Source organism: Caretta caretta, chromosome 4, assembly GCF_965140235.1.
Source record: "Caretta caretta isolate rCarCar2 chromosome 4, rCarCar1.hap1, whole genome shotgun sequence".
NCBI lineage: Eukaryota > Metazoa > Chordata > Testudines > Cheloniidae > Caretta > Caretta caretta.
The window spans coordinates 123,377,325-123,395,148 of record NC_134209.1 but is presented as its reverse complement, the minus strand read 5'-3'; the positions used below and the strand labels follow the sequence as shown (position 1 = coordinate 123,395,148).

General features: G+C 46.5%; 1 protein-coding gene across 4 annotated transcripts in view; it reads left to right on the top strand.

The window, feature by feature from the left end:
• The first annotated feature begins 329 nt into the window (after positions 1–329).
• The window catches only part of BST1 (bone marrow stromal cell antigen 1), a 33,615-nt gene continuing 16,120 nt past the window's right edge, over positions 330–17,824 (top strand). For all 4 annotated transcript variants that reach the window (XM_048848828.2, XM_048848829.2, XM_048848827.2 and 1 more), the window contains exons 1-5: positions 330–668; positions 12,826–12,955; positions 14,253–14,388; positions 14,957–15,039; positions 17,669–17,745. In XM_048848828.2, coding sequence (XP_048704785.1) covers positions 490–668; positions 12,826–12,955; positions 14,253–14,388; positions 14,957–15,039; positions 17,669–17,745 — 605 coding nt within the window. In that variant the 5' untranslated portion in view covers positions 330–489. The remainder of the gene's footprint in view (positions 669–12,825; positions 12,956–14,252; positions 14,389–14,956; positions 15,040–17,668; positions 17,746–17,824) is intronic.

Below are 17,824 nucleotides of genomic sequence, written 5' to 3'. Positions count from 1 at the left end.
AGCTCATGCTCAAATAAATTGGTTAGTCTCTAAGGTGCCACAAGTACTCCTTTTCTTTTTATGTAAGAAGTGTAACACTGTTTGAAATAAAATGGTATTAAAATATTTTCATTAATTCATGGCAAATTGCCATGTTCAGTATATTGTAGCATTCCAATGAGTATTCAGCAAATCTGAATTTTTTGTTAATGGTACATCAGTGATATGTTTTCTTTAGAGGGGTTGTAATATTATCTAATAGTCACAAGATGGCAATAGTACAAATAGTTTTACAAGCTGGATTTTTCTAATGACTTTTAGCTCTGCAGTAGTCCCAGGAAGCTGTTGTATTTCACAATATAGTTCATTTTCTATCGGACTCTGCACCTAGAATCATTTAAGTGCAGGGCCACAGCCTATATTGATACACAAATATAAACTGCAGTCTTCTCTTTTCCATTTGGACATTTGATTATTTTATTTCTTTATGACTTTGGTTCTCACAATTTCATGATGAACAGCTTCTTCTTGTCTCTGTTAGTAGGTCTTCTTTTCAGTAAAGACTATGTTAAACCCACAGAAATAGATGGGAAGAAGAAATGGAAAGGTGAAGGTACCACACCTAACCTGGAGAGCATTGTAATTGGAAGATGTTATGAATATATTAGAATTGTGAATCCAAGTGTTGGGTAAGTAATTTTCTCTTTCTGAATCAGTCTCCACACTTTAATGGTTTTACAGATCATAGGCCTGATACGACAGTCTTAATCATAGGAGTAGTCCTGTTGAAACCAACATATTTGTAATTGTTGAGAAATCCAAAATTCATCTTTAAAATAAATATATTAAAAGGGATCGGGGGTGGAGGGGGCGCAATTGTTATAGCAATAAATTAAAAACCAGCAGGATCTTATTAAAGGAAAAAAGGCAAAATACCACATTTATTGTGAACACAGAAAGATTCATAGTAAGCAGTTAGTTACAGCTATAACGTTCCATTCAATCTCATATTTATTCACACATTCATTCACACACACACACACACACACACACAGGTTCTGCAAGGTTGTTATCATAGTTACCAGCCTTAGAGTTGCTCATGCCAAGCCACTGGCCAGGTGGCCTGGACATGAGGTGGGAGCAGGGCCTTGTCAGATGCTCATCTGATGCTCCTGGAAGTTGGTTTGCACAATCAGACCCCAAAGTTCTCACTTTTTAGAGTCTATTTTTATAGGAATTTCTTCCTATGCCAGTCTATGGGAATTGCTTCATCATGCTGTTGCTGAATCAATCAGCAGATAGCACATTCCTGACGGCTCCCGTGCTCCTAGATGTTATCTTGTTCTTTGGTTCTCCCATTCTTGAGGCTGTTGGGTGGATTCCAGTCTGCCCTCCGGGGGTCCTCTGGTTATTTCCACTTGACGCCTTCTTCAGCAGATGGACACTGGATTCTTAGGCTGGCACCTCCCTGATCATTCAGTTATTATCCACACCAAGCATCCATCCACATACATCCTCTATCTCTATTTTAATCACAATTGTTAATACAACAAAAGGGCGGGGAGTCTCTGGGTGCTGTTTCTGTTGTTAGAGTATTGCTTTGAGTCTCTCTCTGTGTGAATTGCTTTGAGAACAGACTCTGTCTTAGAATGTACTAACACAATTAGCAGCTTGCAAGTTTCACACATAGAGGGAGAGAAACAGTACCAAAAACCAAGAGACCTCTTAATTAGTAATACCCTGGAATTTAAACTCTGGGGAATCAAACTCATTTGTGATTTTAATACAGAACTTCTTTAATATGATCCAACATAATATTGTCAGGAGTTCTTCAGATTTTAGCTGATCTTTTCTTTTATACTTCAGGAACCTTAATGAAAAAAGCTGAAGGGACAGGATATCTAATTTAACCCTCTTGTGCTTTATGTTGTAATGTATGAATTTCTGAGAGCCAAAACCTGGCCATATTGACATGTTTCTTATAGTAACTTTAATTGTATTACTTTAACCCTAAATTCTAGTTCCAATGAATGATACAACAGACTTGTGGACCCATATGAATAACAATGGTGAAAACATGTTGAAACGGGTGAGATGAGAATTAAATAAGATTTTGGCTGAAATTGATGTGACCCAGGGTTTCATTAGAACACATTTTAACAAAGACTAAGATTCTGAGCTCATCCTGCAACAAATTAGGGATTGACTGGAATGTTTAGATTAAAACAAGGCTTATGCACTGTGACGCAGCAGGGATGGGGAGTGTTGACCTGGGAATGTGGCAGGGGAGTTTCACTGGGGATGGGATACCTGAGAGCCTCTAACCTGAGCCAGGAGGGGAGGGGTAGGTAACACCTCTGCCCGGGAATGTGGACAAAGGCTGCAGGAGAGAGCCTGCTGGGGTGGGGAGGATGGGAGGGTTAGTTTCAGTTTGGTGCTGGGTGGTGGAACGCAGGGAACCCCAGGGCTGGGGTCTAAGCTCCCTGCTCCCCCAGAAGGACTTGACTGAGGGGTCCTGGTTGTACCCACAAGCTCCATTGTAGACTGTGTTCCTATTGTCCAATAAACCTTCTGTTTTACTGGCTGGCTGAGAGTCACAGTGAATCCCAGGAAGAGGGGTGCAGGCCCCGGACTCCCCCACACTCTGTGACATCTGGTAGTAGCAGTGGGATCTACTGCACCCCATGAACGGCACTTCCTGCAGTAAGTGACTAGGGAACAGTAAAACGAAAGGGGATTGATGGGGACCAGGCATGCTGAAGATTCAGAGAGATGGTTTCAGGGGGCGGTTAACCCCTGGGAGTGTGTGACCAGAGAGAAGGACTTTTGCGGTAACAGGGTCCCCCGGGGGATTGCAGCAAGCAGTCCCAGGGGCAGAGGAGTCTGCAGCTCGACCCTGGCAAAGAGGTGGTGACCTCAAGAAGGACTGGCACTCTAGGGTTTCTTCCTGGAAACCGTGGAAAGCTGCACAGGCCTGCGAGTGGCCAGCAGGGAGATGTATGATAAACGCCTTAAGAGTGACCTAGTGGAGCTGTGCAGGCAGAGGGGGCTGCGCATTGGGAGGTTCACCAAGGAACAGCTGATTGCCCAGTTGGAGGAGTGGGATCGCTTGGATGACCCGATCCCTGTCCCTGAGGGAAGCTGCCCAGTGGATGCAGTGTGGGCCCTGAGGCCTGACCGGGCTGGGAGGGGTCAGACTGGTGCCGAGGACATCCCGAGACCCTTCCTACCTATGCCTGGGGGAGGGGTTGGAGGAAGCCCAGTGAATACCGAGGGCACCCTGACCCCGGCAGCCAGTAGGGGATCCTCCCGGCGGAACTCCCCATTCCTGGAGCGGAGGCGGCTGGAATGGGAGAGGGAGATGAAAATGAGGGAGCTGGAGGATCATGAAAAGCAGCGTCAGCATGAGCGGGAAGAGGAGGAGAGGCAACGCCAGCATGAACAGGAGGAGAAGGAGAAGCAGAGACAGCATGAACTGGAGCTGGCCAGGCTGAGGAGCAGTGAGGCCCCGGCTGCAGTGAGTGAGGGGAGACCCAAGACTGCAAGGAGCTTTGATAAGTGCTTCCTGGCCCAGCGTAAGGAGGGGGAGGACATAGATAGCTTCCTGACAGCCTTTGAGAATGCCTGCAAGATACACAGGGTTGACACTGCAGACAGGCTCCAGTTTCTCACCCCCTTACTGGACCCCAAAGCCGTGGAGGTGTACAGCCGAATGGCAGGGGACTACGAACTGTTCAAAAAGGCCCTGCTCCGTGAGTTTGGGCTGACCCCCGAGATGTACCGGAAAAGGTTCCAGAGTCAGCGTAAAATGCCTGAGGTCACATACCTACAACTGGTCAACCGAATGCAGGGATATGCCCGCAAGTGGACAGCTGGGGCCCAAGCTAAAGAGGACCTGCTTGACCTAATTGTACTGGTGCAACTGTATGAACAGTGTCGTTCTGACCTGATACTGTGGTTGGTGGACAAAAAGCTAGAGAACCCACAGCATGCAGGGCAGCTGGCCGACGAGTTTGTGAACAGTCAGTCAGGGCGTAGCAGGGAGGAGTCCCAAAAGAACAGGCCCCCCACGATGCAGAGAGAGAGAGAGTCACCATGGGACCTCCCAGCAGGGAAATATGGAGAACCCCCTCCCAAGGGGAACACCTGGCGCCGGGACCCTCCAACCCGCTCGAGGGGACCAACGTGACCTGAGCTGCTATCACTGTGGCCAGAGAGGCCACGTACGGACCCAGTGCCCCAGGCTCAGGAACAGACTGAGCAGAGCCAACCTACCCAGTGTTAACTGGGTAGGGACCCAGCTGGACGAGGGGCAGACGGCCCAGGCAAGGGGGGCTGCCAGCTTACCATCTGCTCAGGAGGGAAGAATACCCCCGGCTAGCTCTGCCAGGGGGCTGGAGGCTCTGGACTCAGGGTTCTTGGTTTACAGGGTGGGCGCGGGGCTGTCCCTCCAGAGAGAGTGTCTTGTTCCCCTGGAGGTAGGTGGGAGAAAGGTCAATGGATACTGGGATACAGGCGCGGAGGTGATGCTGGCCTGGCCCGGCCCGGCCCGGCCCGGCCCGGCCCGGCCCGAGGTGGTGCCCCAGATTGGGTGGTGCTCAACACCTACCTGACCCTGACAGGGGTGGGTGGGACCCCATTCAAGGTGTCCGTGGCAAGGGTACACCTGAAATGGGGGGCCAAGGACGTGAGGGTGCACCACCATTTGCCCACTGAGGTTTTGATGTGGGGGGGGGGACCTAGAGGACTGGCCAAGCAACCCCCAGACCGCTCTGGTTGTGACCCCTAGCCAGAGCCGGCGAGGGGCACTGCGCCCTGACCTTGGGGAGGGTACCACACCGTAGGTGTAGGACCCTAACCTGGTGGGGAGGGAGCACCGAAGGGCATGGCTCAGAGAGGCTGTGGCCTCAGACCCAGTCAATGAGAGGGAGCTGGTCTCCATCCCTTCCTCAGCCGCTGAGTTCCAGGCTGAGTTGAGGAAAGATCCCTCCTTGCGGAAGCTCGGGGACCTGGCCGACCTCAGTGTGGTACGGACCATGAGGAGAGGTTGCCAGGAGAGGTTCCTGTGGGAGAAGGGGTTCCTGTACCGAGAATGGGTCCCCCAAGGGAAGTGGAGTCCTGTGGGATCAGGAGGCAGCTGGTGGTACCCCAGAAGTATTGCCGCAAGCTACTGTACCTGGCCCATGACATCCCCCTATCAGGGCACCAGGGAATCCAGCGCACCCGGCAGAGGTTGCTACAGAACTTTTACTGGCCTGAGGTCTTTACCACTGTTCGGCAGTATTGCCGATCCTGTGACCCCGTCAGAGGGTGGGGAAGGCCCGGGACAAGGGGAAAGTGGCTTTGAGACCTTTGCCATAGAGGAGCTTTTCCAGAAGGTGGCCATGGACATAGTGGGACCTCTCAACAAGATGACCCAGTCGGGGAAGAAATACATTCTGGTGGTGGTAGATTTTGCCACCCGCTACCCCGAGGCAGTGCCCTTGGCTTCCATTGAAGCAGACACCGTGGCAGATGCACTCCTGACCATTTTCAGCCGAGTGGGGTTCCCCAAGGAAGTCTTGACAGACCAAGGATCCAACTTCATGTCGGCCCTGCTCCGGTGCTCGTGGGAGAAATGTGGGGTCCGGCACAACTGGGCCTCAGCTTATCACCCCCAGTCCAATGGACTAGTGGAGAGGTTCAATGGGACACTAAAGATGATGCTGAAAACCTTTATGAACCAGCACCCGCAGGATTGGGACAAGTACTTACCTCACCTGCTGTTCGCGTACAGGGAGGTACCCCAGGAGTCTACCGGATTTTCACCTTTCGAACTGTTATATGGAAGGAGGGTAAGGGGCCCCCTGGACCTAATGAGAGTCGAATGGGAGGGGAAGGCCACTCCCAGTGGAGAGTCAGTGGTGGAGTATGTCCTGATCTTCTGAGAGAGACTTGCTGAACTCATGGGCCTGGCCAGGGAGAATCTGGCCAGAGCCCAGAAGAAGCAGAAGGTCTGGTATGAATGCATGGCGTGGGCCCGTGCCTATGCCACCGGGGATCCGGTGACGGTTCTCATCCCCGTGAGAAAGAACAAACTACAGGCTGCATGGGAAGGCCCTTTCAAGGTTGTCAAGCAGCTAAATGAGGTAAACTAGGTGGTGGAGCTGTCTAAACGGGTGCACCACCGCCGGGTGTACCATGTGAATATGATGAAGCCATATTATGCCAGGGGGAATGTGGTGTTGGCCGTGTGTGGACATTGGGATGAGCAGGGAGATGACCCTCTAGTAAACCTATTCCCTGGGACCAGAGCTGGTTCACCCCTGGAAACAGTTCCCCTCTCGGATCAGCTAACCCCTGCCCAGCAAGCTGAGATCAGGGGGGTGCTGCATCCGTACCGACAGCTGTTTTCCAACCAGCCTAGACGCACTAATCTGACTGTCCACCAGGTGCAGACAGGATCGCACCCACCAATAAGATGCTCCCCCTTCCGAGTCACAGGGAAAACTGCTCAGGACCTAGAAAGAGAGGTCAGGGACATGCTGGCTTTGGGGGTGATCCAGCCATCTGCCAGCCCTTGGGCCTCACCGGTGGTGCTGGTCCCGAAAAAGGATGGGTCGATCCGGTTCTGTGTGGACTATCGGAAGCTCAATGCCATCACTGTATCGGATGCCTACCCCATGCCCAGGCCTGATGAGCTCCTAGACAAATTGGGAGGAGCTCGATACCTTACCACCATGGACTTTACAAAGGGCTACTGGCAAGTGCCGCTGGATGCAGATGCCTGGCTGAAATTGGCCTTTATCACCCCTCTAGGGCTCTATGAGTTCCTGTCCCTGCCTTTCGGCCTCAAGGGAGCGCTGGACACCTTCCAGTGCCTGGTGGATCAGCTACAGAGGGGGACGAAGAGTTTTGCCGTGGCGTATATTGATGACATCTGTGTCTTTAGCCAGACCTGGGAGGACCATGTGTCCCAGGTTAGACAAGTGCTGGACCAACTCCAGGAGGCTGGGCTGACTGTAAAAGCGGAGAAGTGCAAGGTGGGGATGGCTGAAGTATCTTACCTGGGCCATCAGGTGGGGAGCAGCCGCCTAAAGCCGGAACCAGCTAAGGTGGAGGCGATCAGAGACTGGACCGCTCCCCACACCAAAAAGCAGGTCCAAGCCTTTATTGGGTTGGCAGGATACTACCGAAGGTTTGTGCCCCCTTTAGTGCCATAGCCACCCCCATCACCGAGCTATGCAAGAAGGGGAAGCCAGACAAGGTGGTCTGGACCGAGCAGTACCAGGAGGCTTTCCGGGCAACTGAAGGAGACTCTGGTCAGTGGCCCAGTTCTGGCAAACCCAGACTTTGACAAGCCCTTTATGGTGTTCACTGATGCCTCAGACATGGGACTGGGGGCAGTGTTAATGCAGGAGGATGAAAAGGGGGAGAGACACCCCATCGTGTACCCGAGCAAGAAGTTGCTACCCCAGAAGCAATACTACGCGGCCATCGAAAAGGAGTGCCTGGCCATGGTGTGGGCCCTCAAGAAACTAGAGCCATATCTCTTCGGGCGACACTTCACTGTGTACACGACCACTCTCCCCTGACCTGGCTGCACCAGATGAAAGAAGCCAATGCCAAACTCCTGAGGTGGAGCCTGCTCCTGCAGGATTATGATATGGATGTGGTCCATGTAAAGGGAAGTACCAACATGATAGCGGATGCGCTGTCCTGGAGAGGGGGCCCTGAACTTCCCCAGGTCACTGGTCAGAGTGACCCCGCTCAGTTCAGTCTCGAAGCGGGGAGAGATGTGACGCAGCAGGGAGGGGGGAGTGTTGACCTGGGAATGTGGCAGGGGAGTTACACTGGGGATGGGATACCTGAGAGCCTCTAACCTGAGCCAGGAGGGGGAGGAGTAGGTAACACCTCTGCCCAGGAATGTGGACAAAGGCTGCAGGAGAGAGCCTGCTGGGGGAGGGGGGGTAGTTTCCGTTTGGTGCTGGGTGGTGGAACGCAGGGAACCCCAGGGCTGGGGTCTAAGCTCCCTGCTCCCCCAGAAGGACTTGACTGAGGGATCCTGGTTGTACCCACAAGCTCCGTTGTAGACTGTGTTCCTATTGTCCAGTAAAACAGAAGGTTTACTGGCTGAGAGTCACAGTGAATCCCAGGAAGAGGGGTGGAGGCCCCGGACTCCCCCACACTCTGTGACATGCACCTTTCTGACAAAAAACAAGTGTCTTGTTATAAGACACTCATCTGTTCTGAACAATGTAACATTTTGTAGGAAGCGGGGGGAACAAAAAGCTAGTTCCAAGGAGATTAGAGCAGAAGGCTTCTGGAAAGAGACTAAGAAAGATTTCTAGAAGAAAGAAACAAGGAGAAATAGAATGTGACAAAGAGTATTGGAATGAAAGTAATAGATATAAATCTAGTAACTGGACCAGCTAGTCTGCATCTACAAAAGATTATTCCAGGCTGGAAGTTAAATATTCTTCTCAGACCTTGTTCAGCAGAAGCTGAGAAGTAATAATGCAGTTTAGCAAGAGGTAGAATTACCCCTGAGTCAGAGAAAATTCTTTGTACCTTAAGAGAATTATTTAGGACATTAGCTGTTGCTCATCAGTTTCAGAATCTGAGATTGAATCCAGAGGGAGAAACCCATGCACCTAATACCCAGGACCAATCTTGGGAGAAGAACCTAGTCAAGTCAGATTTAAGAAGTGAAGGATTCAATCTTATATCATCCAGTTACTACTCTTGTTATTAAATGCCTAGCTGGAGTAACATCTAAGAATTCCTACCTTAATATCCAGCCAAGAATTCTTTAAGATACACAAATTCCAAGGTTGTAATTTGAAAGCCTCTGCAGCATGCTGGAGAAAAGATAGAATAACTCTTACTCGAGTAATGCAATAAGAAACTTTTGCCTAGGTTGAGCTTGTTATTTCTTTAATTGATAATGAATGCTGTTAGCTGAATAAAATGAGAAATGCTCCATAATCTAAATTTTGATGGGGGGAGGAGGGGAACCTAGAGGACTGGCCAAGCAACCCCCAGACCGCCCTGGTTGTGACCCCTAGCCAGAGCCGGCGAGGGGCACTGCGCCCTGACCTTGGGGAGGGTACCTCCACAGTTAGTGTTGCAGTGCAGTGTATCAACTATAGAACTACATTGTGTTGTGATATGACCTTTTGATTTCTTGCTATTAATAGGTATTAATAAAAGTAGAATTTAGTTTACTACATGGATGGAGTCCTGCACCCTCCATCTTGGGCCTTACTGAATGCTAATACTGTGCATTCAGGCTCTTTTTCTGTAGCAATTGTCAGCCTTCTAATAAAACTTTTCAGAAGTTTAAGACTTTGTTTAATTTGAGTTTCAAATGACTAATTGCCCCTACTGAATCTTCAGTCTTCTCTCCTCTTCTTACTTTTCATATCCACCAGATTATATTTCAAAATTTAGAGTTAACATAGTGTGCGTGGGACTTAGGTACTTTTGAAAATTTTACCCCATATGATTAAAACTAGTCTGGTAAACATTTTTGAACAATATTTATGAAACTACACATTGAAATGTTATATTTTATGAACTGCAACTTTAGATAGCATATGTCTGTTGTAATGCCATCTTAGTGTCTGGGATCCCACACACATATAATATAGCCATATAAGTATCCCAAAACGACATTGCAACCTTAATATTGTTTTAAAGTCAAGCACTCAAAAGTTAGGAAATGCCAGAATTAAGGGTGCCCAGCATCACACAGTAACTCTGTGGCACAGTCAGTATAGAACCTAATTCTCCAGTATGGCATTCAGCTTCCTTAAATAGACCATCCTTTCTCTTCCTGTAATCCCCTGCAGTTCACAACTTCCAATTTATGTATCACCTGAGGCAGGGGTCCTACAGGCAACAGTCTCATTTACTACACAGCCCTGATTCATCCCCAGAGCATCATCCAGCCTGTGCACTAATAAGGCAGGGGCCATGTGGAAAAAAACAGTAGGTGAGTTAAACATTTTATCATAATGCTATGCACAAAGGGGCTGAATTAAGGTTACACAGGCAACCTTTATTCTGACATTTCCTCACTCCTGAGATTCTGCCCCCCTTTTTCTCCTAACCTCTCACCCCTTGCTTTTGCCCCCATCAGCTCAGCTCCTATCCACCTCCACAATCAGTGTTTGTCCCTTTCCCTCTCTGGCTCTGGTCCACCTTCCCACTCTGCACTCCGTGGTTCCTGAAACCTTCTTCTCCCCATCACCCTTTCTCATCCCTCTGCATTCCAACGTGGCTGCTTCCTCCTCACTACCTGTGCATCAGCAGTGCAACATTAAGAACATAGGTGAGACAGTCTCCCTGCTCTCATTTCCAGTGCCCGATAGCACAGTGCCCCTGGCAGCCAGGTGTAACAATTGCAGATTCAGCTTGTCCCCTGCATTCCTGGTCTGGACTGGAGCATAATCAATTGCTTTGTGAGGAGAGAGGTGTATGTGCAGTCCAGCTGGCACACAGGAGCTGTGAGGAGATGGAGCATGCTCAGCACAGACAGAATCTTTGGATAATTGAGCTGTTAAACTGTAACATGTTTCTACTAAGCACGTGTAAACTGACATTTCACTCCCTGCCAAATTTCTGTTTCCTGCTCCAAACCATGAAAACTAGGGCTTCCCAATACAACTGGAGTTTTTTATATAGGCAAAAAGGTTTTTTCCCTTAATCACATTCTCAGAAATATGTGAACCATTTTGGCTGAAGCTTCCCGAAAATATTCAACCCAGGGCAGACACCTGCCTTGGAAAGTTTCAGCCTGAATGGTTGAAGTTTGGCAAATTCATAAACAATTAAAAACAGGGTTTTATAATGGGAAGTGTCAAGCAACCTTAACTTTAGATGGCACTACCGGCTCCACCTATAATTATAAATTACAGGAACTCAAGTAAGTGCAACACAAAGGTCATTTTAAACAAGTCAAGAAATGCAAAAGGTAAGGATCTCATAATACCTTTATGTTGCTCACATTTATATAAGATCTAAGGCTCTGATCTTGCATTGTGACTCAGATAGGCAGACTGCCTAAGATGAGTCCCACTGAAGTAGGAATGATTGAAATAAGGATGGAAATTAACACATGCTCAAGTTCTTTCCTGAATTGGAACCTAAACTAGCATTATAAAAAGCACAGCTACAGAATTACTGTCAATATTATGTATTTTTGTGTTTTCCCATAGGCCCATAAGTAAAGATAAAATTTTGTCATAGATTCTGTGACTTTCAGACTTCCGGGGCCTTTGCTGAAGATGTCATGGAGCTATCAACCACTGTGGGTGGTGGGGGCCCCACAGTTGTCAGGTGCTGGCCCCAGAACTCTGAGCTTCCACGGGCTGCAGTAGCCCCAGAGCTCTGAGCCGCTGGCCCTGCAGCTGTCAACCACTGTCGTGGGCAGCAGGGGCGGAGGGGCAAAATTGTCAGTTCCCCCCCACCCCAAATTATTTTTAGTAAAAGTCCCAGACAGATCACAGGCGTCCATGAATTTTTGTTTATTTCCCCAAACCTGTCTGTGACTTTTACTAAAAGTAACTGTGGCAAAATCTTAACCTAACCTATAAGTGAATACTGTAAATCTAAACAAAGTGGAAATTTCATACTGCAAGTACAAAACAGATATTTATTCTTTATAACTGTAAATTATTTCTTGTTTATTTGCAAATTGGCCCAAAACTAGTTCTTACTGAGGAGGAGTCACCTGGACAGTTTCTGCTTGTAAAGTCCTGTGCATATGCAAAAACCCCTAACCAAAAAATTTAAATGGATAAAGGATTTTTTTCCATTCTCACATAACTCATAAATGGATGTATAGAGTTTGTTCAAACATTTACACAAATTACCTTCAGATTAAGACCAAGCGTGGAAAAATTTCAGACAAAAAAGGAGAATTTTTCAGAATGTTATCAACATGTGAAAATAAAGTCTCACTGTCACTATAATGGAGGTTTCTAACAAGCAAATGCTATATTCATGCATACACACGCTTCTGTAATACATATACAATGGTTCTATAAATTCCATTGGTTGGCAGTGTAGATTACTTCTCATTCTTTAGCTGACTACTACAAAACAAATCCTGTATAACTTGTTGCTGTCTGTATTAAGTTTGCCAGGAATCACCCTTATATATGTGCCTTCCCTACCCCCACCCCATAGTTTTGTAGTTGCCAATTAAAATATCTTCAGTAGGGGAGCAGAATAATACTTTTGATTTTGTATTACATGCTGCTCAAACAGGAGATGACGAGCGATGAAAAGAAAAATATGCAGTAAATGAATTGTTCAATGGGAATTTAAGTAAATACCTGAAGTCAGTGAAGATGTTAAGTGGTGACCTGATCACAGTCTACAAGTACCTACATAGGGAAGAGATTTCTTATAGTAGATGGGTCTTTGATCTAGCAGGAAAAGGGATAATGAGATCCCTGAATCCTATGTTTCAGTTGTAATCTAGGGTCACTTAGAGCTTTGATCGCTGTGGCCAAACTCTGCTACAAATGGTTCTTTTGGGGTTAGAACATTTCTAAGTAATAAATCCCATTTTCACTACTTCTACAGTACTGCATAGCAAGCCTCGTTATGAATACTATGCCATCCATGTTTTTTGCTGAATTACTATAAGAGTCTAGCTGAATAACCCTAGTGCAAACCCTCATGTTTTAGATACTAGTTGATGGGCTAATGATTTTATTAATTTATCACAAACTTTTCCCCCCTTAATAATCTTAGTTTTATTTTCTTTTGGGGATTGTGGGAGGTTGTGAACAAAACACATATTGCAGGTCTGCTATGGGAAAATAATATTACTATTTGTTTTAATTATTACAGTGAGAAGAACTGTACAAAGATATGGGAAGCTTTCAAAAAGGCTTTCATGAATAAGGATCCTTGCAACATTTTACCATCGGACTATGAGTTATTTATTAACCTGTCACTGCATACAATTCCACCTAACAAGGTACTGATTATCAATGGTGTGTTAATGATCATCTATCATCTCTCCCCTGATCTGGCAGTCCAGAATTGACCAGATTTGATATGGTGGGCCATGCAATGATTTTCTGCCCACTTTGTGGGTTGCAGACCAAAAGGTTGAGAACCAGTGTTCTAGTCCTTGACCCCACAGCAATGAAGTGTCAGAGAGATGTAACATGGTTTAGAATTAGTTGCTACAATACTGAACTTGCAGCCAAATAATTATGATTTTAAGCTGGTCAGCACTATTACAGATAAGTATGTGTCCAGTTAAACAGCTGAAAGTGTATAAAAGCCCTCAAAGCACCTTAATTAAACCAACCTCAAAACCCATCTTATGCATGTTTAAGAGTAAATATCTTCATTCAACTCTGTCAAGTGAGCTCTCTAATTTCAATGTCACCGTTGTGAAGGATATGTTTATACTAGAAACCCTACAGTGGCACACCTGTGCCACTGTGGTGTAGACACTACAGGGACAGGAGAGGTTCTTCCATCACTGTAGTAAATCCATCTCTCTGAGAAGCAGTAACTAGGTCGACAGAAGAATTTTTCCACCATCTAGCAGAGTCTGCACCAGGGCTTAGGTTGACAATTACATTGCACAAGGTAAGTAGTTAAGCCAACCTAAGTTTGTAGTGTAGATCAGATCTTAGTTTTGTTTTACTTGTATTTAGGGCTTGTCTATATGGAGACTTAGTGTGCAGCAAGTTGGTGTGTAAATCTACAGCCTGCCAGCCTGCCACACACAAAGTGGTCATGTGGACCCTGCTGCCACACACTAAAAGTTCCATAGTGCTACTTTCAGTGCATGGCAGCAGCGTCCACATGGTCACTTAGTGCACTGTAGTTTCACACCCTAGCTTGCTGCACACTAAGTCTCCATATAGACAAGTCCTTAGTGTCTATATACCTAGCTTTTCCTGAACCTGTCAGCTTAAGACAGGCAAATTCTAGAAGGCTTGAGTCTTTCTATAGTTCAAGTTCTGTTCTCACAGTGGTGTAAATCCCCCCCAAAAATCCACTGTCAAGTAATGCCAGATTTACACTATTGTGAGGGCAAACTTTGTCCCTATAACTTTTAGTTGAAGTATAGAATTGTTTTTAAAGTATTTAATGGACAGTAGTTTGATTAGAACAAGCCATCTGTGAGATTCTGAAGTATTTAGAAATCATTTCAAAACATGATTTAAAATGTTTTCCCGGCCACGCAGAAGTGACGGCATCATGCACACACATCCAAAAGATGGTTTGTTTTTTGTTTTCTTTTCTTTCCTTAGTCTCTTTTCTGGGAAAATAACCATCTGCTGGTCACTAGCTATTCTGACAGAACTCGTCGCTACATGCCTCTTTGTGATACTTTAATTGGTTCATTTGGAGATTTCCTGAACTGGTGTGGACAAGCAAACGATACTGGTCAGAAAAGAACTGATATAATAAAAAGTTGGTTATAAATTCATGGTGGGGCTAAAAAGATAGACTGATTGCTTTGTACTGGAGCTATGGGTCGGATTCTGCTCTCATACTCCCGGTTTATGTGGGTAACTCCCCTGAACTGAGTGTCCTGATTCTCCCCTGGCTTGTACTGTATAGACATTTACACTTCAACTGCAGCTGAAGCATACACTGAAATTTTGAGGGAGGTGTTGTGATGGTGGATTTAAGTCACCTTTTCATTTCCTGGATTCTGGGGCTTTCTGTGCACCAGACCAGTTTTATGACATGAGTTAGAGCAGTTTCCACAGACACAGGGGTCTATGCTTTGAGACCACAGCATGTCATGGTTTGTACAAAATGTAAGGGCTGGTGAAAAGGAGTAGAGAAATGGTGCAGTACTGTCTTGGATGGATATCCTATCAGATCTCCAACCATGCAGAACCTAGAACAAAAAACACATACAATATATATTGTAAAGCCACTTTGGATTTTCTATTTCCACCTGTCATCATATCTTTAATAATGAGCACTATGTTTCTTCCCACAGGATTTAATTATGATTCCTGCCCTACCACAGAAGAGTGTGAAAATAATGCAGTAGAAACTTTCTGGAAGATTGCATCAATCACTGTAAATCATACTGTTTACATTCATTAAGCATGTCTATGGAGATAGTTCAGAAAGCTTTAGTAGGGCCAAAAGATTTTTTTTTCTGGAGTTCTTACCTCTAGCGTAGGCATATCCTTAAGATCTTGTATAGACTATAACTTAAAGGTATGATGTAAGGAGGAAAAGCATAAGGTTGACTACCTTATGTGTTAAAAATGCCATCCACTCACCTCAGTGGTTGGAGGAAGATGACTGGGCAGGCAGCAAAAGAGGACAGCTCCAGCAGCAACAGAGGGAGACATTCGATGAGGGACACTGGGTAGCTCCTCCCTCCTCTCCCCCCCCCCACTTATAGTCTGTGGCACCTATTGGCCAGCTGGAGGGAAGGGTGCTGATTGACCTGCATCCCCCAGCTCAGAGATTTGACTTTGAGCACAGACCATGTGAAGCCTCATGCACCTGTGTTCCAAGTGGGGCTGGGGAGTTTTTTCACCTTTTTCGCAGCACCCTCAGTCCACAGTAGGTTAATTAAGAATGTGCTTAGTACCTAACTGAGGTACTTGCTTGAGTTGTTAATTTGTCACAATTTGTGGACTGTTTTCAGTGCCGTTAAAAGAATACAATGAACAGTTCCCCTAGATAAAAGACCTGGGATTTTATTGATGGACCTTGGGCTCAGGGGATAGAGTCAGACCTTGTGGCCCTTGCAGGCTGGGGTTCTGTTAGCCGACGGCCAAGGATGTTTGGTGAGGTGCCAGCTATGCCCGTTTATACCATCCGTGACTTTAACAGCTAGGACGCACTGTCCCTTCGCGGCGGGCAGCCCGGGCTAGGCTGACGGATGCCCCAAGGTCCTAACCACCCGTGACTTTAACTGCTAGAGCTCAGAGCTCCTTCGCAGCGGGCAGCCAGGATTGACTGACAGGTGCCCCAAGAGTTTGCCCCGTGGAGGCGGCACAACTCAACGCTAGGCTCTTAGTACTCTCACCTAATGGCCAGGCTTTAGAGCCAAAACGGCTGAGGTTCTTTAATTGTGTTGGCTGCTTTACAGTAAACCAGAGAAAACAAGTCAGGCTTATGCACAAATGGTTACCAAAATTTATTAAGCTAGATTCTAATCATGTGGTTACAAAATTGCTAGTGCCTACTTATTTAAATGTAGAGATGTTACACACACAAACAAGTTACAAAACTGAAGCCACAATCCCAAAGAAAGAAAACAAAGTATAGAGCTCTATTTCAAAATATGTGTACACTAAAGATAGGAGATCAGGTGTGGGTGCTTCTTACCCTCCTTGCATCTCTCGATTCCAGCGGTGCCAAGCCAGGATCGGTCACTCAATTCCGCGGAAAGACGAATAAGGGACAAGGCGTAGGGACCCTCTTAGCTGCAGAAGCCTTGGGAGGCTGTCACTTATCTGACCAGCAGATAGATAGTGAAAAGCACTCAAAAATCATGGTGCTGTAGGTCCCCTACTTATACCTCTGTACTCCTTTATTCTCTTTCTCCTTTCTTATGCCAAATTGAGGCTGGTCTGTCGGGGTGACGCCAGCTTTCGCAAGAGTAGTTTACACTTGCAAGGGAGAGAAACAATAAGTTTCGACTACTGGACATTTCTTCTATCAGGGTAAATATTTTCCCACCTAGGATGTTGGTGTGTGTGCATCACGCTATTTAGTAGGGGCTAAGAGCCATGTCTGTCACAGGGCCTCTGCCTGCTGTGAGCTTAATCGTTGTATCTGTTCCCAGAGGCACATTGTAGCAGCACACCTGTGCTTTCACAGCTTCAAAGGCTGTGCTGGAATATATGTTAAGTGCCCTGTTCCGGCTTCCTCCTGTGTTTCCAGCAATGCTGGTCTGGGGGGGGGGGGGGGGGAGCTGGCTGTCTGGCTACAGGTTCCCACCCTTTTGCACCCTCTGTTTCCCTCATGGGGGTTTGGGAGTGAGTAGGACTTAGAGTGAGCTGAGTCCAGGGCAGGTAGGCTGAGGAGAGCTGCCACCCTGAGTTACGGGTTACATGGTGAAAGCTGACTAAGGCTGACTAAGCAGATGATCTAAGTTGTAACCCCTGCACTGGAACCACTTACATGACTGGTATATGAGAGTATGGGTTATGCAGTTAGTGCCCTTTCCATGTGTTCAAATTAACAAAAGGTGTGGCCTGTAGTTTAAAATCCATCCATGTCCTCATTTCACCACTGTGTCCAGATCAACCACAGATTGCCTAGGATTTTAATGTGTTAGTGAACGTGTTAAAATAGACCTTTTTCTAGTGAAAACAAGGCCTAGGAGATCTTAATGCTGACGAAAGGTGCCAGATTGACAGTCTTGAGGATGAAAATACAGCAAGTACAATACAGAGCTGCAGTGCAAAACTTCTCATAGTGATCTGTTAAAGTGCCCCAACCTTGCCCTGGAGGAACCACTTCTAGGGTTGAGAAGACAGATCACCTTTTATAGCCATTAAGTTCTAATCCTCTCTACTGCAACTGCCAGCTAGGGAACCAGTTTTGATGGTGGTTTTGCAACTTGGACATTTTCCCTTATGGCCCCCTCCACTGGCCATGACTATTTAGTTACAGTTTATAATCTGTATGTAAAAATCTATAGGGGATGTTCTGAAGAATAATCTTCCGTTATCTATTGCAGTATGCAAAGCAGAGCTCGGGGGCAATATACGTTATGCTGAATGGTTCTGCGATAGGGGGCGCCTATCCAGTCAAAGGGTAAGAGAAATAAAGTAATATTGTGTTAATATTTTAGGGTTTGATTGAGAAAAATCAAACATTTGGCTATTGTACCACA